Raw genomic sequence first — 27,556 nt, 5'->3', positions numbered from 1 at the left:
TTTTCTATTAAGATGTAATGACTATAAAATAAATGCAAACTACTATTTTATTGATGACACTATTATTGAAAGTATCTAACGTCTGCCACTGCATGAAACCGAACCACATAAGGGTGAACGGAATGGAAAGGCAGGTTGCAAATTTTTTGGGTGGTATCGTCGGGTTACCATTCCTTCCAAGCAAGCGGTTTAAGCGGGTTTGGAAAAAATAGTTTGAGCGGCTTTTAGAAACCGCAAGAAACTTTATCAATTTGCTTTGTGGGTCATGCATCTCCTTTTTCATTTAATTTTCAAAGAAAAAAAAACAAGAAGCTTAGCAATGCATATATGCAAATGTGACGTTTTATTTATTTGTTTTTTTTTTTCGACATAAGTTTATATATATATATATATATATATATATATATATATATATATATATATATATATATATATATATATATATATATATATATATATATATATATATATATATATATATATTACAACTCAAGCAATAATCACTTGTGCATTATGCATCAAAACTTTTATCAAAACAATTTTATATGTTTTTTAATTATTTTCTAAATTAGTTTGTATATTTTTAATATAATGTAAATTAGTTTTGTATAATTTTTATTAATTTGTGTTTATTTTAAAATAAAAAATTAAGTGAGTTGAGTGGGTTGGAAAAGATAAGATTTCCATGTATTGTGGGTTGAAAAAGATGGAAAAGAGATGAGAAAGAAATGCTAATGTGTCGCTGATATGACAGTGGGTTGAGAGGGTAGGACTCCCTCCACCCTAATAAACCGAAAAAATGCACCTTTAAAATATCTGCACCATTCGATTTCATGGTTGGAATAACAACATTTAAGGTTTGCAATTCGGTTCTGACCAATAATTACATCGTAATCAACCCTATAACACCTTAACATTTAATTTTTTTACAAAATTTTCTTCTAACCTTTTAATCAAAAACATGTCTTCTAGAATAGGCATTGAATTCAAAACTTTAACTTACTAACGTTCAATTAATTTTTAATAGGACTAAATAGATTATCAAGATGACCAAACTACATTTTCATAACTAAATAACATATAGTTTTCATGCTTTAAGTTATTTTTCGTTATTATACATTATTCTAAAAAAAATTTAAAAAAAAAAGAGAAAATAAAATAAAAAAATACAAAAATTGTCTTTTATAGTTTGCAAGAAAAACTATGATATGGTTTATAATTTATCAACTTGCATTGAAATGTCTAAAATTAAAATATTACTATAATTTTGGTCTTTAAAAACTTGAAAAGACTTTATTTACTCTTTTATTTTTTTTATTCATTTTATAATATCACTTATAATTATTTTATAATTAAAAAAATAAAGAAAATATCCACACACAAATATTATATATATATATATATATATATATATATATATATATATATATATATATATATATATATATATATATACTTTCTTAAAATAACTAAAATGATTGGTCCAGAATTAATCATAAATGCACACAATAAATAGTGAAACCATTTAAACCTAAGTCTATATATATATATATATATATATATATATATATATATATATATATATATATATATATATATATATATATATATATATATATATATATCGTGTGTTTCACCTAAGCCTGACAATGGAACGAGTTTTGACCCTGATCTACTCCAAATCCTTAAGAATTATATGGGTTTGAATATGGATGAGATTTAGAACCGGAAAATCGGACCGGAATCGGAATCGGGCCGGAACCGAAACCGTTGGAATCGTTAGAACCGGAATATATAGAACCGGTTCCAGTTCCGGGTTTAAAAATTAGCTTTATTAAGGTTCCAGGTAATCTGAGTTTGGGTCTATCGGGTCCGGGTAAACCGGCTCTAAAAATCGGAACCGGTGTTAAGAACCAGAACCACTTTTAGGGTCAGAACCGGATTTTGTGAAACGTTTAAAATATTACTGTAATTTTGGTTTCATATTCAATGAGTTATAGTCCGCCAAAGTCAGGATATCAATATGAAAAATTTCAAAGTTCAACCCACTACCAAAAAAATCCGGTTTTTCCGGGTTTTCCGTTTCTAAACCCACTTTATCCGGTTCCAAACTACCCACTTTGATGTTTCCGGGTTTTTCGGTTCTAGACCCACTTTACCCGGTATCGTACCCGGAAGTAAACCGGAACCGGTTCATACATACCGGTCCGGTTTCCGGTTCTATAAAATCCCGTTAACCGGTTCTGGGTTTTCTAGGTCCGGGTCCATCCGGTCCGGGTTTAGACCCACCTTCATCCCTAGGTTTGAAACATATTTTTTGATTCGTTTACCCGTTAACGACCCGTACTCGCTAACCCTTTTATTAAAAGGGTTAGGTATGAATCATCATCGATCCGCTCTATTTATAATCTGTCCCATATAAATTTTAGAATTATACGTTTATATTTTATACTATCTAAAGTTTAATTTTAATTCTAATAGAAAGTCTAAAGGGAAAAATCTAAAGTCCAAACCGTTTTTAAATAAGACTCAAGGAGCTGACTTCTAAACTTCCAGTTTTCTACTAAGAATTATGATGTCATCTCATTTATATTTCATCAAGTAATCATCGATTTTATTTATAAATTAATAAATTAATTTATCAACCGGAAGAAAGTTTGTAATTTCTATTCTCTATCACTTCAATCAACAGTCAATAATCAATCAGAAGTTACTATAATAGTGATTTTTAATTCCAATCGAAAGTCCTCAAGTACGTAATGAGTTTTCTAAATCAACATTTGTTTATTTAAGAAGTATTATTTTAATAATAAAGTAAAATGATTTTGATAATATAAAAACATACGGGTTACGGTTCCGGTTTGGATAGTTGTTGATTCAGTGGATAAGAATATGCGTTTGATTATTCAAAACCATACAGGTTACGGAGCAAGTTTAGATCGGATTTTGAAATTAATTAAAAGGGTTTGGATCAAGGTCGATTCTCTCCAAACTCGCCCCATTTCTAGGTCTAGTTTCTCCCTAGCCCTAGATCGATTTTCACTCTTCTCTCTCTTTCCTGTGTTATCGCTGATTGCAGATAGCGGTGCTGGCAGTGTGGAGACGACCGAAAAAGGGTATGCCATCGGCTGTGATATTGTACTGTGATGTAGTCTTCCCATGTACTCATATTCCCATATGATGACGGTAAGACCAACAATATAATTTCAATTGATGAACGATGGTGGTGGTGATATGGCTTGTTTTCAAGGTTTGATTAAGAGGTTTCGAGTTCTAAATCTAGAGAAACTTGTAAAGACAGATGATAAATATACATATGATGGACATGCACACCTTTTGAACATGCTCTCTCTCTCTCTCTCTCTCTCTCTCTCGATCATAGTAGCTGCACACTAAGTGTAATCGTGTTTGTTATTTCATCTTTGTAAGTTTATTTAACTAAGTTCCTTAAAGGGTTTTCCTTTTTTGCAAAAAAAAAAAAAAAGGGAATTTGTAGTTACCCGCCAAGTGTGTGTTGAATTGCCAGAATGAGTTTTTATTACTTTGCATGTACACAATCATTATATAATTTAAGGTGTCTAAGTTGATTTGAGTAATTTAAATGACTTTTTCTTCTTGTTTAAGTTACAACCCATAGAAAAGAACTTATTGGCATCTTGTATAATGAAAAAGATTAACATTCTGATCTTAACGCCTTCAAATGGGCTTTAAAGGAACCGAGTTTTTGGAGCCCTATTGTTCTATCTACGAGGAGATGCTTAGAAAGCATGACCAAGTGGGTTCAATCGATTCAATTAGGGGGTATTGGATGACATGAAAAGATCCTCATATACAAGTAGTTGAAGATACTTTCTTTATACTAATCAATAAAGTTTTATTGTGTGGATGTGTGTATTTGATTAAGAGGGGAAGAAAATAATGGTCGGGAAATGGGTTTTAAAGGTTTTCCAACATGAGAGAGAGAGTTGCAATCTGATTTTTTTTTCATCTAGGTTTAGAGTTACAGGTACGTTATGTGTAATTTGATGTTAATGTTTCACTAATTCTTATTCTATTTTTGACATGGATTTACCTCTCTGATCAATGTTTTTTTTATTTGATTGCAGGTGAAAAGTGAGGAAGAAGATAGAAAAAAAAGAGAAATAGAGTCACAAAGGGGGAGAGAGAGAGAGAGAGAGAGAGAGAGAGAGAGAGAGAGTGTGTGTGAGTGAATGAGGTGGAGAGATTATGGAGTGGTGGGATATTTTCTTTTTTTTAATTATAAAATAATTAAAATTAATATTAAAATTTTAAAAAATTAAAAAGGGTATAACAGTTTTTTCAGAGATCAAAATGGACCAAAACCACCAGCATTTCATATTTTTGACATTACATGCAAGTTAGAAACTTTTTAGATTCTATCTACAATTTTTACAAAACCATAAAAATCAATTTTGAAGTTTTGTCTAAAAATGATATTCATACCACCTAACAAGAATACTAACCAAAGACTTAGGGGCGTGCAAAAATTAATCGATCAAATTAGAACCGACCGATCCAATTACGAACCAACCAATTGGCTTGAATATCTAATTACAATTGGATTGGATCGAATGCGGAATTTCAAAATCCAATTGGATTGGATCGATTATTAGATCATCCTGAAAATCCAATGGATAACCGAACATATCTGATCCAATTAGATATCCGATATAATCCAATAAACATCTAATATTAGTATCCAACTCCAATTACTATTATTATATATTTAATAAAAAATTAAATTGAAAACTTGAAGTTCATGTTACTTTGTTAGTTTTATGTAACGTAATGTACGATTTTATTCTTAGTCATCATAGTTGTATTTGGTTATTTAATATAAAAAAATTAAAATTTGTTAGACAATGGATAACCATTTTATTAAACCAATAAAAAAATATTTAATGGATAAAACCGATTCAATCAAACATCTAACTAGATCAGTTCAGTTTAGATTTTTATATTAAATTGAATTGGACCAGTTGACAAAATACAAAATCAAATAGATGGTTAGATTAGATCGGTTCCATTGAAATCCATTGAACTCGAACCGATGAACAACCTAACCATTTTATTTTATTTTATTTTATTTTATTTTATTTTTTTTGAAGTAATGAAGTTTCACGTATGATTTCGGGATAAATGACAAAAGAAAAGATAGACCAATGGTAAATAAATGTTTACTAAAACGAGGTTAACGTAAAAAATGGATACAGAAGGATACAAAGTGAAAGTTAACTAAAACGTGAGGAGCTATTCTTGTAACTTAATCTAAACTTAAGAGTTGACCGTCAACTAGATCTCTCTCCACCACTCCTGGTGACTACTGCGCACTGTTTTTTCAGTGGCTTGATTGATGCCAAACGAGTCCCAACGATCTAAAATCATCAAACCCCTTTTAAATCACACAGCTCTCGAATCTCGATCTCAATTCAATTGAAATCACCGTCTCCTAGTTCTTCATTATCCCCGATTCTGGTTAATTTATTTCTCAAAAACCTAGATTTTCGGTGAGGATTTATTGTTTATTTGCACTTGGATGTGATTTGAGGGTTTGTAAGACTTTACATACGAGAAAATGAGAAGACAAAGGCCGGAGTTTCGGCGGCAAGTGAGGCGGCGGTTTTCGGGTATGTTTTGGTTAACATTATGTGGAGGATTGGCGGTTTTGATGTTGATCGTTTTGTTAAGTCGAGAGAGCACAAAACCTAGATCTAGATCCGTGCTATCTAAGGTAATTTGAATCAAATGTTTCAAGCAAATCACTTTCATTTTGAATACAATTAGTTTGTGCCCTTTTCAATTGAATGTAGCTTTCGAAATGTGGTAGAAAATCGATAACTAACTATTAGGATTTGTACATCCGTCCCTCACGCTAACTTAATTGAGATATAGTTGCTTTTTGTTTAGTGATCGTGATTGATTTCCTGATTATTGGAACATACTGAAAATCAGTTTAGATTGTTACTTACACGCTTGAGAGCTCTTGAGAAGTTAGGTGACATTGCAATATTATAACTTTTTAATGAAAGAACTCCTGTATGACTGTTTTATCTTTTAACTATCATTCTTCCAATTACATCTGCAAATCTGCATGATCAACTAAGTGCTCTAATAAGAAGTTAAGAATCAAAATCAGATTTTTCTCTTTCTTTTGGTAGATGTTACTACATAGGCATACTACATACTAGTTACTACATGTCCATTTGCATATTGTAGTTAAAAAATAAAAATCCATTGCATGAAATTCCTTTGTGTCTAAATCTTACTCCAAACAAACTTTTACTTTCTTTTTTATGAAGAGTTCTTATGGGCATGATAAAGTGATAGAAGGCCTTAACATCACAGCCGAAATGCTAAACCCTGATTCAATCACAAGACAACTTAATGACCAAATCTCATTAGCAAAAGCCTTTGTTGTAATTGCAAAAGAAAGCAACAACCTTCAATTCGCATGGGAACTAAGTGCTCAAATTCGAAACTCCCAAATCCTTCTTTCAAATGCAGCCTTAAGGCGGGCCCCACTAACCCTTCAAGAATCCGAGACAGCTGTCAAAGACATGGCCCTTTTACTCTTTCAAGCCCAACAACTCCACTACGATAGTGCCACCATGATCATGCGACTCAAAGCCAGAATCCAAGATCTTGAAGAACAAACAAGTTCTGTAATGGAAAAAAGCAACAAATATGGTCAAATCGCAGCTGAAGAAGTCCCAAAAAGTTTATATTGTCTTGGTGTACGCTTAACAACCGAATGGTTCAAACACTCTGAGTTACAGATAAAAAGTCAAAGTCAAAGTCAAACCCAAATCGAGACAAAACTAAAAGACAACAATCTTCATCACTTTTGTGTCTTTTCAGACAACATTCTAGCAACATCTGTAGTTATAAATTCAACCGCTTCAAATTCCTTAAACCCTGCTAAATTAGTCTTCCATTTAGTCACAGATGAAGTCAACTTTCATGCAATGAAAGCATGGTTTAGCATGAACAGTTTTCGTGGGGTGACAGTTGATGTACAAAAGTTTGAAGATTTCACGTGGTTAAATTCCTCTTATGTCCCTGTTCTTAAACAGCTACAAGATTCAGACACTCAGAATTATTATTTTTCCGGAAGCAACGATGGAGGGAAAACCCCGATAAAGTTCCGGAACCCGAAGTATCTATCGATGTTGAACCATTTACGTTTCTACATTCCGGAAGTTTTCCCGTCTTTGAAGAAACTCGTGTTTCTAGATGACGATGTTGTTGTCCAAAAGGACATTTCTGGTCTTTTTAATGTTGACTTGAATGGGAATGTGAATGGGGCAGTTGAGACATGTACAGAGACTTTTCATAGGTATCATAAGTATTTGAATTATTCACACCCGTTGATTCGGGCCCACTTTGACCCGGATGCATGTGGGTGGGCATTTGGGATGAATGTGTTTGATTTGGTGGAGTGGAGGAAGAGAAATGTGACTGGGATTTATCATTATTGGCAGGAGAAGAATGTGGATAGGAGTTTGTGGAAGCTTGGGACACTGCCACCTGGACTGCTGACGTTTTATGGGTTGACTGAGGCTTTGGATCCGAGGTGGCATGTGTTGGGGTTGGGGTATACGAATGTGGATGCACAGGTGATTGAGAATGGAGCTGTTTTGCATTTTAATGGGAATTTGAAGCCTTGGTTGAAGATTGGGATGGAGAAGTATAAGCCTTTGTGGGAGAAGTATGTTGATTATAGTCATCCTATGTTGGAACGATGTAATTTTCATTGATTTGGGTTTGGGTGTTGTTTTTTTTAATATTTAGATTTATGGGTAGTTGTTAGTAGTGTAAGATTTGGTTTGTATACTTTATTTATGGATGCTTTTGGATGTTAATTTATTAAATTATGTATGAGACCACACGTAACTATGTATCTTCAGCTGTTCTTATTCATCGTTGTTTTGAAAAATATATTATGGAAGGTAAGCAACTTGAAATTTTGTGTTTACTAATTACTGTTATTGTAAATAGTATTTGAACAATAGTTTGGCGAAGTGATCTTGAGAGTGAGAGTAGGAGTGGGTTTTCTATCTCATTTATGTCTCGAATATATTTAAAATCGGTTTTCTTTGTGACATTTAAATGTTGGCATTGAGATTTTTTCCGACTACTTGGGAATAGAAAGCTTTAAATTAAATCTAGTAGTATGATAAAGGATAAGATTTCGAAACCTTGGGTCCATGGAGGTTTTGTTTTTTTTTTTTAATCCATTAAACAAAGTTTTTATCTTACAAAATATTGGATTTTAAATTCCTTTCCCGTTCTTAAGTTCAACTTAACGACAGAAAAAAATGAAAATGAGTGGAAATAAGAAGAATATAAAAGAAATTTGTGTTTCCGAACTTCGTTAAATGAATGAAGTGAAACGAAATAGAGTGATTACTTTCCCTCCTAATTTTCCTTCCAATTTAGGAGGATTTGAAAAAAAAAAACAAAATAATTAATTTTTTTCCACTTCTCTTCAACTCGGAAAGACAAAAAAAAAAATATTTGTTTTCTTTTCCTTTCTCTTCTTTTCTCTTCTGACTTTTTTTTTTCTCTTTCTCTTTTTTTTTGTTAAGTTTCGGAACTAGACAATGTATCCTATCAATCAAGGGATTCCATGATATTTTACTTTTAAATGCATTCAAATCCTACGGATTTCTTTAATCCAAACGTACACTAAAATGTATTTGACAAAATGAGACAGAACTACGAAAATGAGATTCGATAACACAAAATTTGTTGAGATTACAAGAATAGAGAGTGTTTTTTTTATTGTGATTCAACCAAACAACAACAATGTCGAAACATCCCATGATGATGTGGTAAATAAGAGGAATTAAGATGTAGGTAGTGAGCCTCTACCCAAGAATATTGAGATTGCTCTCATTGATAACTTCCGACATAAAAGAAAAACAATGAATCAACATTAGAAGTTTCTTGAATAACAATAGAGTTTTTGACATAAAGCCCCCAAATTTACCAAAAGAAAAAAACGGTTATGTTCAAAGTCTATTTTTTTGTCAAAAAACCCCCCAAATTTTCATTAATCTTGAACCACCACCAACACAACCTATCATCTTCATACCAACTTTCCACCTTATACTCTTCTCCACCCTTAGACCCATTATAGCCACCTTCATCTATCTTCAACCCAAAACCGTACCAGAACCATCATTCTCCAACCTTTTCCACTCCATTTACCTACACACTTGACACCATAAAACCTGAAACAGTCATCACTCATTGTCATTTCCATCACACAACCAAGACCACAACCACAAGCTTTTTCAGTCTAAGGTAACACCAACACACCAAAATCAGACCTGGTAGAGCCTCAGTTAACCATCAGACCCGCATCCACCTTTAACCACCAACAACCCAACACATCGATTTTGACATTGGAATCGGGTGTGGGGCTATTCGAATCAGAAAGAGAAGAGGAAAGGGGAGAAATACCTGCAATCGAATCTAGAGAAGAAGAAGCGGCGAATTTGGTGGTAGTGTGAGCGATTTTGAGAATGAAAAAGAGTGTGACTTGTGCGAATTAGTGATCTAAATCAGAAGAGAAAGAAGAAAATTCAATTGATTTTAGAGAGTGAGAGAGCTGCATTTTTTATTCTTGTTTCTTTGGCTCCTGTTGATTGAAGTTGAAGAAGCAGACGGTGATGAAGGGCAAAATCGAAGATGGTGATCGTCGGAGACGACTGCTGACGATGGTGGTGGCCAGCTACACACATGTGATGGTGGCTAGGGTTGTCAAATCGGGCAGTCGTGTTGTGTTTTTGTCTGACACGACACGACACGACAAGATTTTGTATAACATGAACACGACACGACATGATGTCGTGTTTTTTTCATTAACACGAAAATGAACCAATTAAAAGACGACAACACGACACGACACGACAAATGTAATATTACATAACTATTAGTGTATTTCATTCATACATAAAGATATATAACACGAAAAAAAACGACAAACACGAAGAACACGACAACCACATGCTTAATCATGTTAATTTCGCGTCGATTTACGAATACGAACACGAACACGACACGACATCGTGTTTTTTAATCTTGACACGAAAACGACATGAACACGAACACGAATTCGAATTTTGATTTCGTCCCGATTTCATTTTGTTTCGTGTATTTTTGTCGTATCGTGTTATAAATTGACACCCCTAATGGTGGCTGATTTGTAGATGGGATACCGGCCATAAAAGGTAAAATAAGGATAAATGGCAAAATCGAACAAAGTTTATGGTATTTGAGGCATCTGTGAAAAAGAAATATATATATATATATATATATATATCTTTGTGAACTTAAGGGTTTTTATGTCAAAAATCCATAACCATATGAAGAGTAAATTACACGAATGGTCCCTATGGTTTGGGGTAATTTGCGTGTTTGGTCCCTAATTTATTTTTTTAACTCGAAAGGTCCCTACTGTTTGTTTTTGTTACGCGCTTGGTCCTTGTCTTACCCCTCTCGTCTTATCTTACCTACCTCAATATTTTTCTCTATTTAAATAATAGTATTTTTAGGTAAAACATGGATCAAATGCGTAACAAAAACAAACAGTAGGGACCAAGTGTATAACAAAAACAAACAGTAGAGACCTTTCGAGTTAAAAAAATAAGTTAAGGACAAATTACCCCAAACCATAGGAACCATTCGGGTAATTTACTCCGATATGAAATCATGCATAAACGACCATACAACCCATTTTATTTTAAAATGGCATAGGTGTTAAGGAAAAGGGCTAGTCCAAATTCTATAACTGGGCCTTGTGCACACTTGTTGGACTATATCCGTCAAAACGTTATGGCAAATGTTTATTTATAATGGTTTTAAGTGTTTAAATTATGGTGGCTACAAGTCACTGGATAGATTCATATATACATTAAAAAAAAAAAAAAAAAAAAAAAAAAAAAAAAGAAAAAAAAAAAAAAGATGACCAATTATAACAGATTAACAGTGCAAGCCAACTCTCATATCGAATGCACATCTCTTCTCCTAAAAGCAATCATTGAAGAAGCAACCATTTACTACCCATATGGTTTTTAAAAATAGATGATGATGATGATGATGATGATGATGTTATTCACCAATACAATCCAATAAACGCTAGGGATTCGACAAAGTGTGCAAGCCTTGAAATTTCCAATTGGTGATTGTAATTCAAAATCCAACAACAGTGTCTCATTTTAGCTAGAAGTGACCAGCCTCGTTCAAAATTTAAGATTTCGTTGTTTAAATTTCTCTTTCAACTCTATTTAGGTAGTTAATCAAGATTTAATGACAAAATTAAAGTATTAGTTTCAGTTTCTAGTCTCTGTGTCAAGCCCTTCAATAGCATGCTCAATCTTCAAAAGTACACGATACAAGATCAGATAAAAAGTGGACTCGATGAACTTTTTAGGGTTCTTATTGTTAATGGAGATGTGGAGAGTACTTTTTTTTTTTTGAGAGACGAGGGATCAATAACAAGTATCTATCTTGCCTTCCATCTTTTAGTTTTAGGGTGAGAAATAGATATATTTTTTAATTGTGTCACATTGATATTACTCTAGATGTAAGTCCATGCGAATCAATTTCATCTAAATTTACGATATATTAACACCAACCATTAAATACTTATGTTATCTATTTAATTGAGAATGATTTGATGCATAAGATATATGATAAAAGATTGATAGTGGACATGTCAACAATCTTTAGGTGGTGATTAATACTTAAAAATAGTGTGTAATATACAAACAGAACTTCAACAAAATGTGTAACTAGACATTTGGAAATCTGGTTACAAGTTTCATTTATTTACAATTAAAGCAAATATATTAAATATTTATATGTCCGTTTAATTAGTAAGTGATAAGAATATGATAACTATACGTATAATCTGTTTAACATTTGATCAGAAATTAACAATAAATGTTTGTTGAATATCTATCTTATATTAAAATTTAGTAATTATTATTTTTACGATTTTACATTTACTCAATATTAGGTTTTTATCTAAAAAAATCAAAGTTTACGATTTTTAAGTACTGTGATGCCGGCTTTTCAAAACTTCAAATTGTCCGTTCTATATTTTCATTCGCAATTCACATTTCAAATCACATCAAATTCCATTATTACCCTTGTCACCGGAAAGAACACAATGACCAACAAGGACAATATAGTAAATTCACCTTCTCGCAGGCGCAATATCCTTTTTAGCCTGCATATTTTGAGCGGAAAGTTTGTTTTTCTTCTCAACTTTCTCACAAATACAACATATCCAACAAACGGAAATCTCTCACTCACACACACACACACCCACACACACTCTCCACCATGATCTCCGATCAAACTCGCCGGCAGAAGTCGCGAGAACGAGAAGTGAGCTCTCGGTATCTTTCACCCATCGCCACACCATCATCACTACCACAATCTCCAAACCATAACCATACTCTTTCTAACCCTAAACAATCATCATCAGCCAAACACAAACATACTGGATTTATTCGTGGACTATGGCCTTCTTCTACTTCCCATTCATCAAAATCACAGAAAGAAAATCCACCAAACACCACCGCCACCGCTGTCACAACTCTTTCCGATAATCTTGGTAACGAAAGAAAAGATGGTGTCAAAAGATCCGGATACTCGATGTTTCTCAGTAAACAAAAAAGTTGCAGGGAGTTCAGACATTCGGAGAGCCATTCCAGTACAAAAAGCTCCTTCAAGGAGCATCGAACGCCCGTTTACAGTGGAATCGGAAAGATTATTCCGGGAAGATCATCCATTTCATCTTCTGTATCGTCATCTTCCTCTTCGAAGTCATCAGATTTTTTTGACTCGCACCAGGTTATACAGCCTGGGAGATTATCAGTAGATGAAAACGCTCTTCGCCGGAGATCACCATTTTATCCGATGAAGTTGGATTCTTCCACCGATAATTCAGAAATAAGTGATCTTGGTTCTGGGAAAAACTCTCTAGCGTCATATATGTCACCCACACTGAGTTCTATGAACTCTGGATATGAAGTTTCATCGAAGTACATGAACTCATCAATAACATCCATGCATAATTCTCCCAAGAAATGTAGGGTTAAGACAGCTATGAAAAGGGCAAATTCTGTGTCTTCTCCACATGAATGGGATTCATCCCCATCGAGATCGGGATCATTATCACCGATATATCCATCATTTTCAAGCTCCAAGCCTCCTAGTTCATCCAAGGGTAAGAAGAATCTTCTGCACATGGGTTTGGATTTGATCAAGGGTAAGAAAGGAGGATCAAAGCTGCGTTCTTCCTTGTGTTCGGAATCAAGTAAAGATACAATAGAGGATATTCATCAGTTGAGATTGCTGCAGAATAGTTGGATGCAATGGAGGTATGCGAATGCTAGAGCACAAGTTGTTCATGATAACTTAGTTGTCCAATGTGAGGTATGTATAGTATGTATGCCACTTCTTCAATAAAATCAATTTTATGTCACCTTTAGTTTATTTGACAATTGACCTTCAAACTGAATCATTATAAAACATAAAATATATGAGGATAGATTGTCGAGAATGTATGTTCTATATATACAGACTCCTTTTTAATCAAAATATACTTTTTATTGCAGAATGATTTGTTATATACAAGGGAGAGTATGGAAAAGTTGAGACAATCAGTGGTACAAAAGAGGTTACAATTACAAAAAGAAAAGCTAGAAATGAAACTTAATTTGATCCTACATTCTCAAGTCAGTAATCTTTCTATTACCTATATACAACATAATATGATAAAGTGTACATTTTACATTCATTTAATTCATGATCAATGACTATTTGCTAGACCAAAATGTTAGAGGCATGGGGAAACATTGAAAGGGGACACATTGTGAATGTTTCCATGATGAAAGATTATTTACACGCCGTTGTTTGCAGGATACCCCTTATTGAAGGAGCCAAGGTAACAAATTCTTTAGTTTGATAAGAAAACCATATATATGATTCATAAAGTAAATATTAATACGTGCAAGGTTTTTGTATAGGTGGATCTTGAATCAGCTTCAATCGCTTTTCGATACACATCAGATTTGGTTGACACAATCAAGTCCGTTTTATCTTCAATTTCTCCCATGGTAAGCTATTCCTAGATGCCAATGTACTCTTTCATTTGTATTATTATTGTGTGTCGTGGAACTATTTTTTGTGTACAAAGTGCATATAATATTATCTCTTTGTTACTGTTGTAAACTAATGACACAGGCACCTAACACCATCATCACACTATCAGAGCTAGTAGAGATTGTAACCCTGGAGAAGTCATTACTACAAGAATGTTTAGAGCATTTAAGAGTCATTTCAGTATTAGAGGTAAGAGATATAATCACTTTCTTGGTTACTTATGAGTTATGACTCACACTATTTAATTATTTGATCATGAGGTGACATGTTTTGATGAAATTTATTATTGTCTAATATGATTAAACAGATCCAAGAGAGGGATCTAAGGTGTAACCTTATTACAATGGATTCGTTAAAAGAGCAGCAACAATGACAACAAATTAACCGCTATGTAAGCCCCATGACTTACAAGCACAAATAATGATCTTAACAATTGGAAGCCTAGCTAGCTCAGAAGTTGGAGTTTGTACATGATGAACCAAATAAACACTTTGAGTTTGAATTTTATAGTTATGTATCACTTTCGATACTTCAAAAAGCTATATATATATATATATATATATATATATATATATATATATATATATATATATATATATATACTCCAATATTATTATATTGTTATATTTATAGAAAAATAAAATATACTGCTTATTGGTTTTATATATATATATATATATATATATATATATATATATATATATATATATATATATATAAAACCAATAAGCAGTATATTTTATTTTTCTATAAATATAACAATATAATAATATTGGAGTAGCAATTAAAAGTTCCTTTTCACTTTTTAATTTATGTAACTGAACCGGACATGCACAAATACCATCCAACATATATGATGTGCATCCAAAGAAAACTCGACATCATTTGTAAATGGCGAGATTAATTAGTTTTAATATTTTGACATTTTACTTTGGAAACTCTATCTAGTTATAGCAACTCCTGTTCTTATTCATTATTGGACAGAACATCTCAAGATTGATTTACATTCTGTGACATGGTTCTTGTTCAAATTTTAGTTGTTTATTATGTATGTTCAACCACTCATCTGGTTGCTGAAATTTTCATCAAATGACTATTAGTAATTAATTTCGCTTTTAAAGTTTATACAATCCAAGTTACATGTAGGCATGTCTTTGATCCATAAGTACTATCACATTATTGATGAAGGTAGTCACCACAATCGATTCTTAATGTTCCATAAATAAAGAATTTGAAAGCGCTAGCTAGTGCTACCCATGTTCCTTGTTGATCACCCGGCCCATAGTATTAGCCATAAAATCAAGAACACGCTCTCTATAAAAACAATTGAGATTTTATACCATTAGTTGTTTTCTAAAAAAAAAACATACTTGTTTTTAATATTATTAATTTTTAATTTTTAATTACATATTCATATAAAAAGTTATCTATGTTATTCACATAATTTCTGCTTAAGTTTGATCGAATTAGCAACACAAATATATGATTTGAGAAATTATGAGAACCATATAGAGTGATTTAACAAAATAAATGATGGCACATCTCAATCATTTTTTTAACGGACATCTCAATCGTTATTATTGGTTTATATAATAAGTAATTTTGATTAAAAAATAACATAAAAAATCAGATTAATAGTTTATGTATTTTTCGGCACAATATTTTGGACGCCAATTATATGCAAAGAATCATATCCATTGACTTTGCAAAACTTAATGGCTCTCCAATATCTCAATTGCAACATGACAACATTTCTTCTTCCTTCATTAATCTTGCATAAAGATATCTCTTCTTTAAAGAAGAGAAACTATACCCAAAATCCCACCTCTCAAATTCTTTTTTCAGACAACATGAACGATTTATTTTCTAATTCTTTTAAGCAATATCTAGATTTAAAGAAACAAGCATACCTTGACGACATAGAGGGTGGACAGGGTGGGGGTGGTGTCCAAAATGAAACAGTTGATCTTGACAAGTTCTTCCACGACGTCGAGAATGTGAAACAAGACATGATGATTGTTGAAAATCTCTACAAGAAGCTCCAAGATTCAAATAAAGAGAGCAAGACGATCCAAAATGCCAGTAAGATGAAGCAGCTCAGATCCAAGATGGATTCAGATTTCACACAAGTGTTAAAGCATGCAAAAAACATCAAGGGCAAGCTAGAAGCACTTGAAAAGTCTAACCTTGAACACCGGAAAATCGCAGGTTGTGGACCTGGGTCGTCGGCTGACCGGACCCGGACATCCGTCGTCGGTGGTCTGGGTAAGAAGCTCAAGATCATGATGGATGACTTTCAGGCGTTACGAGTTCAAATCAACGATGAGTACAAGGAGACTATGGGGAGAAGATACTTCACCATCACCGGTGAGAAATCCAATGACGAGTTAATTGATAGTTTGATAGCTAGTGGAAAAGCTGAAGATTTTGTTCAGAAAGCAATCCAGGAACAGGGTCGAGGTCAAATCGTGGACACGATCTCCGAAATCCAAGAAAGACACGATGCAATTATGGAAATAGAGAAGAATCTGATCGAACTACACCAGATCTTCTTGGACATGGCTGTGTTAGTTGAGGCTCAAGGACAACAACTGAACGACATCGAGAGTCATGTGGCCCATGCAAGTTCATTTGTCCGACGTGGGATAGATCAGCTGGTGGAAACAAAAGACTTGCAAAAGAGCTCCAGAAAATGTACTTGTATTGCCATTGGTCTCATCCTTAGTATCGTTTTCGTTTTCATTTTGTTTTGCTCGCTTCAGTTATCAAGATTCTAACATTTATAAGTTTTTTATTTGAATGTTTTGTTTATTTTCCCCTCTTTGAGGTAATATTTTTTAATTTTTTATCCCACTTTTTGTTTTCAAAATCTTGGCTAATGGTATTGGTGGGTTTGAATTCTTATGCGGAACTTAATAGAAAGAAACATATTATTTACACAAAAATCTTTAAACTAATTTTGTATTTTCCTACATATATTTTCTCAATGACTTTGTATGTTATGTATATTTGTCTGTTATTCAAATGATTTGTCTCTTTTATATTAATAAAAAAAACTTATTAAACTACTAATTATTTGATATTAACTTGAATACTAGGTCCTGAGTGTTTTTGTTTTTTTTATAGAGGCATAAAGTTATGTTGATCTATAAAAATGGTATTAAGTTTTTTTTTTTTTTTTTTTTTTTTTTTTTTTTTTTTTTTTTTTTTTTTTTTTTAAGTTATGTTGATCTGTTAAAAAAATTTATTCTTTGATTTTGATCTGCTAAAAATGGTAAACCCTTCTTTCTCTCCTCTCTATGCAGGTCAAGGACATGCTTCTTTCCCTTTCTGAATAGATCCCAGATACACCGCAAGATCGATGAATCAACCTGTAACATCCCGAAATATCAAGAGTAGAGTTGAAGGGCTAAAAGAGTAAATTGAAAAAAAGGAACTCGGCGAGTCCATGGGTGGACTCGGCGAGTAGGGTCACGAATGGGTCGCGTGTTAAGTGGCCGACTCGGCGAGTCGGCGGCTGGGCTCGGCGAGTAAGCGCTGAGTGGAGAAAACCCTAATTCTCGGGGTTGAGCCCTATATAAAGATCATAACATCCATTCCCCCAACCTCTTTACTCTTCCTCAAGTCCAGAAACCCTAACCTTCGTGTGTGAGTGGATCAAGTTGCATTTGGAAGCTTGGAGAAGCAATTGTTGAGGAAATCTTGAAGGGTAGGAGGCTTGGAGCAAAGGGCTTTGCTTGGATTCGAGTTTCCTTGCTGTTGGGGCGTTCTTTTGAGGTATTATCTCGTTCTTGGGCTGTTACTCATATAGATTCTTCATTTTTGGAATGGGTGAGAGGTTTGGCTTGTGGTATCTTGGGATTAAAGGATAGATCTGAGGTTGCTACCTCAGATCTGGTAGGGAGAAGGTCTAGAGTGTATTAAAGTCCCTGTGTTTGAGTGTTTAGTGAAGCCATCATGTCCCAAACCCTAGCCCTAAAGTGTAAAAGGCCTAGATCTCTTTGGATTCACGTAAAGTTTGCCACTTTACGTGATGGATGGGTTGTAGGAGGCTAGATCTACGTTTTGGATCAATTGCATGGCCTGGAATGCTTCGGTATGGATTCAGACCGGTGGTACTCGGCGAGTCACATGGGTAGACTCGACGAGTTGCTTGAAGATGAGCTGGAACTCGACGAGTTGGAAGAACAACTCGGCGAGCTGGATGAAGATGGTCTGGAACTCGGCGAGTTGTAAGAACAACTCGGCGAGTAGGTTGAATATAGCCTCAGACTCGGCGAGTCTGTTCTTGGACTCGGCGAGTCTTGTCGAAGAGTCCCAATCTTTTCTGGTTGAACCGTGAATCAGTGAGTCAAGGGATGACTCGGTGAGTTGTGTGTGTGTGGACTCAGAGTTGTTGGACTCGGCGAGTCTCGGGGTGACTCGGCGGGTGGGGTCGCGGATTGAAGGAATGCTGAGCATGGGGACTCGGCGAGTCATTGGGTTGACTCGGCAAGTAGAGTCAGTCAGGGGTTGACTTTGACCTTGTCCTTGACCAAGGGTTGACCAGTTGATTTCCCAGGACATTTTGGTAATTGTTGGATATTGTTTTGAGTTCAGTGCTTTGGTGGTTGTCCAGTGGTGGAGATCGTATCAGTGATCAGAGCAGCTTGGGTTATCTGTTCAGTCGGCAGTTTCGAGGTGAGTTATCCTCACTATATCAACAAGGTCTAAGGCACCAAGGCCGACCCTTATCGGATTGAGATCCGGGTATTTGTTGTTATGTTATTGCTTGATATGGTTGCATCCTGGTAGCTAGGATGGTATATGTTAGAGACCTGGTTGAGATCAGTATCCTGAGAGATAGGGTGATGCTATGCTAGTGACCAGTTAGGTCGGTATCCTGGTTAGGATGATGATATGTTATGTGATCTGTTTGATCTGCTTCTTGACTGTGAATTGCTATATGATTGTATGTTGATGTGCACATGGTTGTTTGGACTGGAGTTGGGTTGAGGCGGGTCCTGCTTTGTGCTGTAGGCCAAGATACCCAGGGCGGACCGGTTGTCCCGAAGGCCCAGCGAGCGGTCCGGATAGGCTGTAGGCCCCAAGAGGGCGGAACAGACGTGTCGAGGCTCGGAGAGTGGACCAGGCCGACTGAAGGCCCGGTGCGGCGGACCAGTCATACTGTAGACTTAGAGAGTGGACCAGGTGGATTGAAGGCCCGGTGCGGGCGGACCAATCACACTGCAGACTCGATGTATGTGGTTAGATTCGGAGAGTGGACCAGGTGGATTGAAGGCCCGGTGCGGGCAGACCAATCACACTGTAGACTCGAGGTATATGAGTAGATTCGGAGGGTGGACCAGGTGGACTGTTGGCCGGTGCGGCGGACCAGTCCCACAGTAGACCTGAAGTGCATGGCTGTTCTGTGATCGGATATGTATGACATGTTATGCGTGTATGGTATATGTGGTTGGTATTTTGGGGATATCTCACTAAGCTTTCGGGCTTACAGTTGTGGTTTAATGTTTTTCAGGTTCTTCAGGAGACTGTGGCAAGGCGAATACGTGATCGTACCGCTCGTGTTTGTATTGTGATGAGATTCTGGGAATACTTAAAATAAATTGTATTGAAAACCTTTTTGTAATAACTTTAATGGAATCAGGTTGTTTTCGAAAATTTTTAAATTGGTTGAAATTTTTGGTCGTTACACAACCATCTCCTTTTTTCTTTAGATCAGTCACACTTCAGCAACTTCTTGGTTCTTGGTTGCTGGTCAAAATCAAAGAATAAAAATTCATTTCGTTTTCTCTCCCCTCTTCGTCTCTCACCCTCCTTGAAAGCTCGAGGACACATTCCTTTTTACCCTTCACTTTTTTCGATTTGAAGTGATGGAGAAGGACTTGATGGCGTTGGTTTGTGATGAAGTTGAACAAGTGGAGGTTCAATGTAGGCTGAAAAATGGGATGGTGGTGGTGATCGGCTATGAGGAAAATGATGAACGGGTGGGGTTTAGCTAAAAGGATATGGGCCTTGGTTGTTGGTGATTTGTTTTACTAATTGTATTTAAGTGTAATGGGTTGACTTATTGACTAAAAATCAATCTTGATGAATATTAAACAAGTAAGGAAGGTGCGGAGTGCACACTTGTTTAAGTTTATTCAAAATTAAAAGTGGATTGTCATTTAGGGGCGAAGTCCCTGAACGAACAGGGGTCCGGGAGCAACGCCTCAGGGAGCGGGGGCGAAGCCCTTCAACAGTTTCGACTATTGAGAAAACTGTTTTATGACAGTTTTGACAGTTTTCAGACAAAGAAAGTTTTTAACCAATTTTTGGTCAGTTTTCTAGTACTCACGAAATTCATACATTTTCATTCTCTGTTATTTTCTCTTATGAGTCTTATCCAATTAAAGATTAGGGAGTATCACCCAAATACTTTGATTTGAAAGTGGAATCACAATTCTGAGAATATCCAAGTGTCTTTATTACCTCGTATTTCTAACATTGGCTAATGCAATAAGGGTGCATGTTGATCGAGATGATCTATCAAGATGATATGATATAGAGATGGGGATGAACTGTGGGTCGGAGATGGTGAAGTTGCTTGCAAAGCATGTCGAAACCTCGGATCCATAGGAGGCCTTTTAGAAAAAACCTCGTTATGGAAAAAACGTGCATTTTCAAGCATTATCACGTTATTTGGCCACCAAGCTTTTCACAACCATCTAGGTCGTTTTCGTGGCATCTACACCCCGCCCTGATGCCATGGCACGCATTGGCGTGTTATTTAGGACCTTGGTAAATAATGAGATTACGTTCAAACGTTTGTGTATATGGAAATTATATTTGTTTTTAATTATGTTATTAATGGCTAGACTAGTTTTTTGTGTTTCTATTAATTGGTTGGAAATATAAGTATGGAATATGTATATGTTTATTAGATATTATGTATTCTATATTTGACTTAAAACCAAACCTAAACTGATACTGTCATTTTCTTATATTTTAAAACCGAACCCAATATCCAAACTGTTGGGTTTGGGTTCGCAGTTTTAATGGCTGGTTTCGGTTTGAATAACAAACCCAATTACAACCTAACTTGGTGAGACTTGATGTTGAAATAAATAATGGTTTTATAAAATATAAAATCAAACTAACATTTTATTTATTTTCATATTGGATATATTTTGTTGTATTCTTGTCTTTGAGGTTTCGCAGGTTAAGTTATGGAACGGTGAAGGGTATAATTTGTAAATTGAGCATATTTTCTGGGTTTACATGCGGATCTTCAGATCCCGTGTGACCTGGATACTAAACAAGTGGAGAGAGCTCATTCACAAGTTCAATTAGTTTTTCATATGCTCTCATGTTCTTTCATTATATCTTCTCTGATAGGGTTTGTTCTTAGGGTTTGTACAAACGGTTATCAAATCTTATATATATGTTAGTTTTAGATTGAGAGATTTGTACAGAGAGTAGTGTAGGTTTTTTTTAGTGAGGTTTCCCCTGTAAGTTGATGAAAATCATATGTCTATTGATCCTCAAATGATATAATAGAATATATGATGTTGGGAAATCGTGTTTCTAAAAATTTTCACATGGTATCAGAGCTGTAAGGCTCCGATTCTGGTCTCTGATCGTTCGTCGAAGCTTCGTCTTCTCTGTGAATCAAGGTAACTATACTTGTTTCTTTTTTATCATAACTGGATCTTCACATCTGTTTAGATCTAGTTTTTCCTTTTGAAAACTAGATTCTCTTCTTACAATTCGTGTGAAAATATAGGGTTTCTGTCTCGTTTTTTTTATAGATCGATTTGTTCTTTATTGTGGCTTCGATCTTGGTTACTCTAAGTTGTATGTGTCTCTTGCAAATTACGAGACATGTTCTTGGTTTCTTGTTCTTTTGTTGACTGGAGATTGCTCTCTTCTATCGGATCGGTCGGTTGTTCTCGCTAGGAATGAGCAAAACCCGAACCAAAAACTGAAAAAAAACGACATAACCAAAACCAAAGCAATAACCAACGGTTTAGGTTTGAAATTTACAAAAACCAAAAAATAACGGTTGGTTCGGTTTTGATGTAAAAAACCACCCGTAAAAACCGAACCGACCCACATATATATTATTTATTATGTTTTAAACTTTAATTTTAGACTTTATCCCTTTTATTACTTTATGTTTATTTATAACAAACTGCTAGTAGTGTTAAACTTCGATCTTTCGAACACTTTTATGCTGAATACTAGAATCCGTATTATTTATTTTAGTATATTTAAAGTAGATACAATACTATTTATCGCAATGTACTTTCACTAGGTGTGAACCCAAAAACTAGAAAAAATACAGGAGCTCATAAACCCATGGTTTAAAACCGAGAACCCATAAACCCAACCTGGAAAACCAAAAAACCGAACCTATATGGGTTTAAAAACCGAAAAACCGACTTTCTACGGTTTGGTTTGGTTTGGTTTTAGCCAAAAAAACGTGTAACGCCCGTAGATCCGGGCTAGTCAATTTAGAGGCAATATGGATCGAAAACGACTTTTCGACAAAAGATTATTTAGAATAAATAATCTTAACCAATTTGTAGAATATGTCACAAGGTTTCCGTACATATAAAGAACGTCGAAATCCAAGTTATAACGAAAAAGTTATGGCCCATCGAAGTTTCATGACGGAACCGGCACGGCACCTGGAAGCGTAAATAGTGAATTTACGATGGAGGACTTTTTAGTCTTAGTGATCTAAACGAAAGTCGTAGAATATGTTAAACTGAGAAAATCCATAAAAAGAACGCCCAAATCTGACTTCGTATGAAGAAAGTTATGATTTTTCTAAGATTCGGCTTAGCAGTGCACGGCCCGAAACTCGAATTTTAGTTCGAGCGGTTTTTGACTTATGCGACCTAAATGAGAGTTGAAGATATCATTAATAGGAACTCAACGGTAAAAAGATAGACAAAAATGGAGTCCGTATGAAGAAGTTACGAATTCTTTGCGGTCATTTAACAGTCTAAACGCCTCCTACTGTTAAATTTGAGATCGGTCGAGAATTAGCCGACGGAGTCTAAATGAAAGTTGTAGATATTGATTTTACCTATGCGTTGAAAAAAAGAACATCGAAAACGGTGCTCGTATGCGAGAGTTATGATTTTTCTAAGTTTGAAGGCTGATACGCGATAGGGGGTGACGTGGCACCACCAGAATTGGACACGTGGCACCACCAGAAGGCTGCCACATGCCCCAACTCGGCGAGTAGGTCCTCCTACTCGGCGAGTGCATCAGGAATTTAGCCTATAAATAGAGGTGTCGGGCATTCACTTCTCTTCACACCTTCAAACCCTTATTTATCTCTCTAGTTTCTCTCTCTAAAGCCCCAACCCCCCCCCCCCCCCTAAGGTCTAGGTAAACCCCCTAGCACCCGAAGGAAGCCCCAAGGCGGAGCCCGATTTCCAAGGAAACCCGCTGTAAGTGAGTTGTACCTAACCTATCTTTAGTATAACTTATGTTTTAATATAGTAACATTATTAGGACCTTAAAATAATTATTTGGGCTATTATTATGAGTTATATAGAGTGTTGTTTAACGCTTATATAATAATAATAATAATAGCTAGACTATTAATTAGTCACGGTTAACGTTAGACGAAACCATAGTGGTATTGATACTAGGTTTTATCGAGAGATAATTGTTTTGAGATAACGAAGCGCTGCTCGAAGGCAGAATCACCACCTTTTTCAGGTGAGTGCATAGTTACTTTCAGCTTACACATAGATATGAAGTATTTTATATAAATTTTCTGCTATGTGTGCATATTATCTGAATACTTGCTATCTATGCTGGATGAACGTTTTATACATGTTTTCAATGATTTAAACTGTGTATGTATTTTATATCTACAAAATATGTTGGGTAAAACATGGGTAGATGTAATAGTTGTTGTGTGACAAAATAAAATAATGAGAGGCCTCGTTTTAGATGTTATTGATGATCCAGTCATCTAGCGGAGTATAGATGACGACCACGGACTATTCTAGACAGTCCAGTGGAACACTAGCAGGCTCGCAACCTGTAGGTGTTTATTTGAACTGTGTGCTCACCAGATGTACTCCATCCCCCACATGGTTTCCTTAAGGACATTTATTACTGAGGAATCCCCTTAGGAGTAGTGTCCATCCCGATGATAGTCCTTAGACTAGGTCCCTTGTGTTAGATGTTTTAGGGACGTAAAGTGAGGATAACGGGAACGGGTAATCGGGTTTGTTTGGTTTGATAAAGTTAATAAACTTATTTATTGTGGGTTGAAAACCCTATGTGCTCACCAGGCTCCCAAGCCTGACCCACTCAGTTTCTTGTATTACAGGTAGTGGCGCATGAGCACAGATGTGATGTCTTGGGATGAGAGATTAATGGATTTTAGGCCTGTAAATACGGAATAATGTAGTAAGGTCTATATTGTATTGTTTATGCTTATGATCTGTATCGAACATGACATCCCGAGTCTTTTTAATGAAATACATTTCTACGGAAATGCTTTTGATAAATCTTTATCATATATTGTTTTGGGACAAATTTCGCAACACTTTTATTTAAAATATTACTATGATTTTTAAAGAAAGCATAAACAAAATCGGTTTTTTCTGGCCGTGAAAATGGGGATGTCACAAACCGACCCAAACCAACCCATGCTCATCCCTAGTTCTCGTTGATCTGAAGTAACTCTCTAAGGATCAGAGTTCATCACCGATCAACCTTAGTAGAGAACGGATCGTGAGAGCCGATCGGTTCTCTGAGTTGATATAAGCTCTTCTGGACTGTCTGTGAGGTTTTCTTGTACCTTACTTTTTTATATTGTTCTGGGAGATTTTGGTCTTCTTGTGTACGCCGATTACTTTCTTGTTGTTTATTGTTGTTTTCTTGACTCTGTGATCGCTTGTCTTGGGCCCCAACATACAGTTATGACCATCTAGACTTTAAGGTATTCCATATTGTCTTTCAAATTGTTTTTAATTTTTGGTTTTATCTGTTTGTTCTTGATTGCTTGTTAATATGATTGGTTCTGCGATTGAATCCTCCAGTGGGTCCAAGCCTGATCCTGCTACAAACTTTGATGATCCTTTATATGTTCATCCATCTGATAATATTGTTACTAGTATTATAAATTTCATGTTTTTAGGAACTAAAAACTATAGAATATGGCGCAGTTCTATGGTTAGATCCTTAAAAGCTCATAATAAACTAGGTTTTACTTATGGAACTGTTCCTAAACATGCTAATGATCCTATTAAAGAATCTAAATTGGAACGTGCTAATGCTATTACTTGTCCTCAGATTCTTGGATCTATTTCTGAAAACTTATATGCCAATCATGTGTGCTCTAAAACTGCTCAAGAATTATGGAATGAATTGTCTGAAACTTATCATAAAACTGATGGTTATATTATTTTCAATGTCCATAAAAAAAATCAGTTCACTTACATAGGGTAGTTTTCCGTTATCTGATTATTTTAGTAAATCATATTCTTATTGGAAAGAATGTAATGGCCTAACTAATGTTACCGAGTGTATTTGTGAAGGTGCAAATAATTTCAAAAATCATTCAAAGTTAATGAAATTAATGAAGTTTTTGAGTGGGTTAGATGAGTCTTATAATCAGGTAAAAAGTCATATTTTGTTAATGGAACCTCTTCCATCTGTTACAACTGTTTTCTCTTTAGTTTCTCGTGAGGAGTCAAATAAAAATCATAGTTCAAATTCTTTGAACTCCAATTCTAAAACTTTGTCTTTCGCTTTTGTATCTAAATTTGTTGATCAGAAGAATTCTAAATCTAAAGGTCAAATACCATAGTGTAAAAATTGTGGTCGTAAAGGTCACACTATAGAAAAGTGTTTCAAGTTAATAGGGTATCCTAAGGATTTTAAACCACGGTCTGAATCTAACAATCAAAACAAAAAGTTTCTCTGGTATTTCTACTTTTGTTTTTCATACTGAGTCTTCTAGGTCTAGAATTAATGATAATGGTAATGATTTTCATTATTTGACTAATGAGCAATATGCTAAGTTTCTCAATCTTATTGGTGAAAGTAAACAAGCGTTGGATGAAACATCTACAATGCCAATATGGCAGGTATTCCATGTAACTCTTTTCTTAGTACTAATTATAATAAGTGGGTTATTGGCTTTGGAGCTACTCAACATATGATTAGTTTTGAGTCACATCTTCAGGATTCTCTTGATATATCTAAACTGAACCTAAGGGTTAGTCACCTAAATGGTTCTTCAGCACAAATTAATATAATTGGAAACATGCAACTGTCAAACACTCTTACTCTATTTGATGTGTTTGCAGTTCTTGATTTCAATGTTAACTTGCTATCTGTTCATAAGCTTTGTAAGGATACTAAATGTGAAATTGTTTTTTATGAACATAATTTTCATATTTAGGATTCACAGTCCAAGGGGACGGTGGAGATTGGTAATCAATCAGGGGGACTTTATTATCTTGATCCCCATGTTTCAGGTAATAAGTCCTCTATTGCTAAAAATGTTTGTTGTGTCTCTAAGTCTACTTGGCACGGTAGAATTGGTCATCCAGCGTATCAAGCCTTAAACATTCTTAAAAATAAACTTAGTTTTAATGATGTTTCTTTACCTCCTTGTGAGGTTTGTCATAAGTCTAAGCAGACTAGGGATGTTTTTCATAATGGTCTTCATGTAACTAAGGTTCTTGGTGAGCTCATTCATCTAAACGTGTGGGGACCATATCATATTGAGTGTATATGTGGTTTTAGATTCTTTTTTACTATTGTGGATGATTTCACTAGGGCTACTTGAGTCTTTCTTCTTAAATCTAAAGAATAAGTTTTTTAACGTTATGTTACATTTTTTAACATGTTAAAAAATCAATTTCAAGTTGTTATTAAAACCATAAGGACTGGTAATGGAAATGAATTTATAAATTTTTGTTTTAAAACTTTTAATGATAATAATGGGATTGTTCATCAGACTTCTTGTGTTTACACTGCACAACAAAATGGAGTTGTGGAGAGCAAACACAAACACGCTCTTAATGTTATGAGATCTGTGATGTGTCAATCAAGAGTTCCATTAAAGTACTTGGTTAGGGGTGTTTAAAATATTAAAAAACCGAACCGCAAAATCGAAAATCCATACCAATTTTTAGGTTAACCGAACCAAAATTTTTTGACATTTCCGGTTTGGTTAACCAAACCACTAAAATCTTAGGTTTTTCGGTTCGATTACAATTCATGTTTTTTTGCCATGGTTGCAAGACATCAAAGATGGCGAGTTGAAGCCATCTTAATCATGTATATACACTATTCAAACTAATAACTCAGAATCTACTCGTTC

At 34.9% G+C, this 27,556-nt stretch overlaps 2 protein-coding genes and 1 pseudogene across 2 annotated transcripts; all 3 read left to right on the top strand.

The window, feature by feature from the left end:
- The first annotated feature begins 5,391 nt into the window (after positions 1 to 5,391).
- GAUT10 (galacturonosyltransferase 10) lies at positions 5,392 to 7,921 on the top strand. The gene is made up of 2 exons (XM_079030244.1): positions 5,392 to 5,752; positions 6,321 to 7,921. The coding sequence occupies exons 1-2, from the start codon at positions 5,597 to 5,599 to the stop codon at positions 7,776 to 7,778; spliced, it is 1,614 nt and encodes a 537-aa protein (XP_078886370.1). The 5' UTR covers positions 5,392 to 5,596; the 3' UTR covers positions 7,779 to 7,921.
- Positions 7,922 to 12,319: 4,398 nt separating this feature from the next.
- LOC145095277 (QWRF motif-containing protein 3-like) lies at positions 12,320 to 14,678 on the top strand. Its single transcript, XM_079033188.1, has 6 exons — positions 12,320 to 13,476; positions 13,659 to 13,778; positions 13,871 to 13,987; positions 14,070 to 14,159; positions 14,287 to 14,394; positions 14,513 to 14,678. Exons 1-6 carry the CDS (start codon positions 12,379 to 12,381, stop codon positions 14,576 to 14,578), a joined length of 1,599 nt encoding a protein of 532 aa, XP_078889314.1. The 5' UTR covers positions 12,320 to 12,378; the 3' UTR covers positions 14,579 to 14,678.
- A 1,343-nt stretch (positions 14,679 to 16,021) lies between these two features.
- LOC145094441 (syntaxin-124 pseudogene) lies at positions 16,022 to 16,995 on the top strand (annotated as a pseudogene).
- The last annotated feature ends 10,561 nt before the right edge of the window (positions 16,996 to 27,556 follow it).

This window comes from Lactuca serriola, chromosome 3 (assembly GCF_051521515.1).
Source record: "Lactuca serriola cultivar US96UC23 chromosome 3, Lser_US96UC23_V15, whole genome shotgun sequence".
In the NCBI taxonomy this organism is placed as follows: domain Eukaryota; kingdom Viridiplantae; phylum Streptophyta; class Magnoliopsida; order Asterales; family Asteraceae; genus Lactuca; species Lactuca serriola.
Note: the sequence above shows the minus strand (reverse complement) of the source record. Positions and strands in the feature narration are given on the sequence as shown.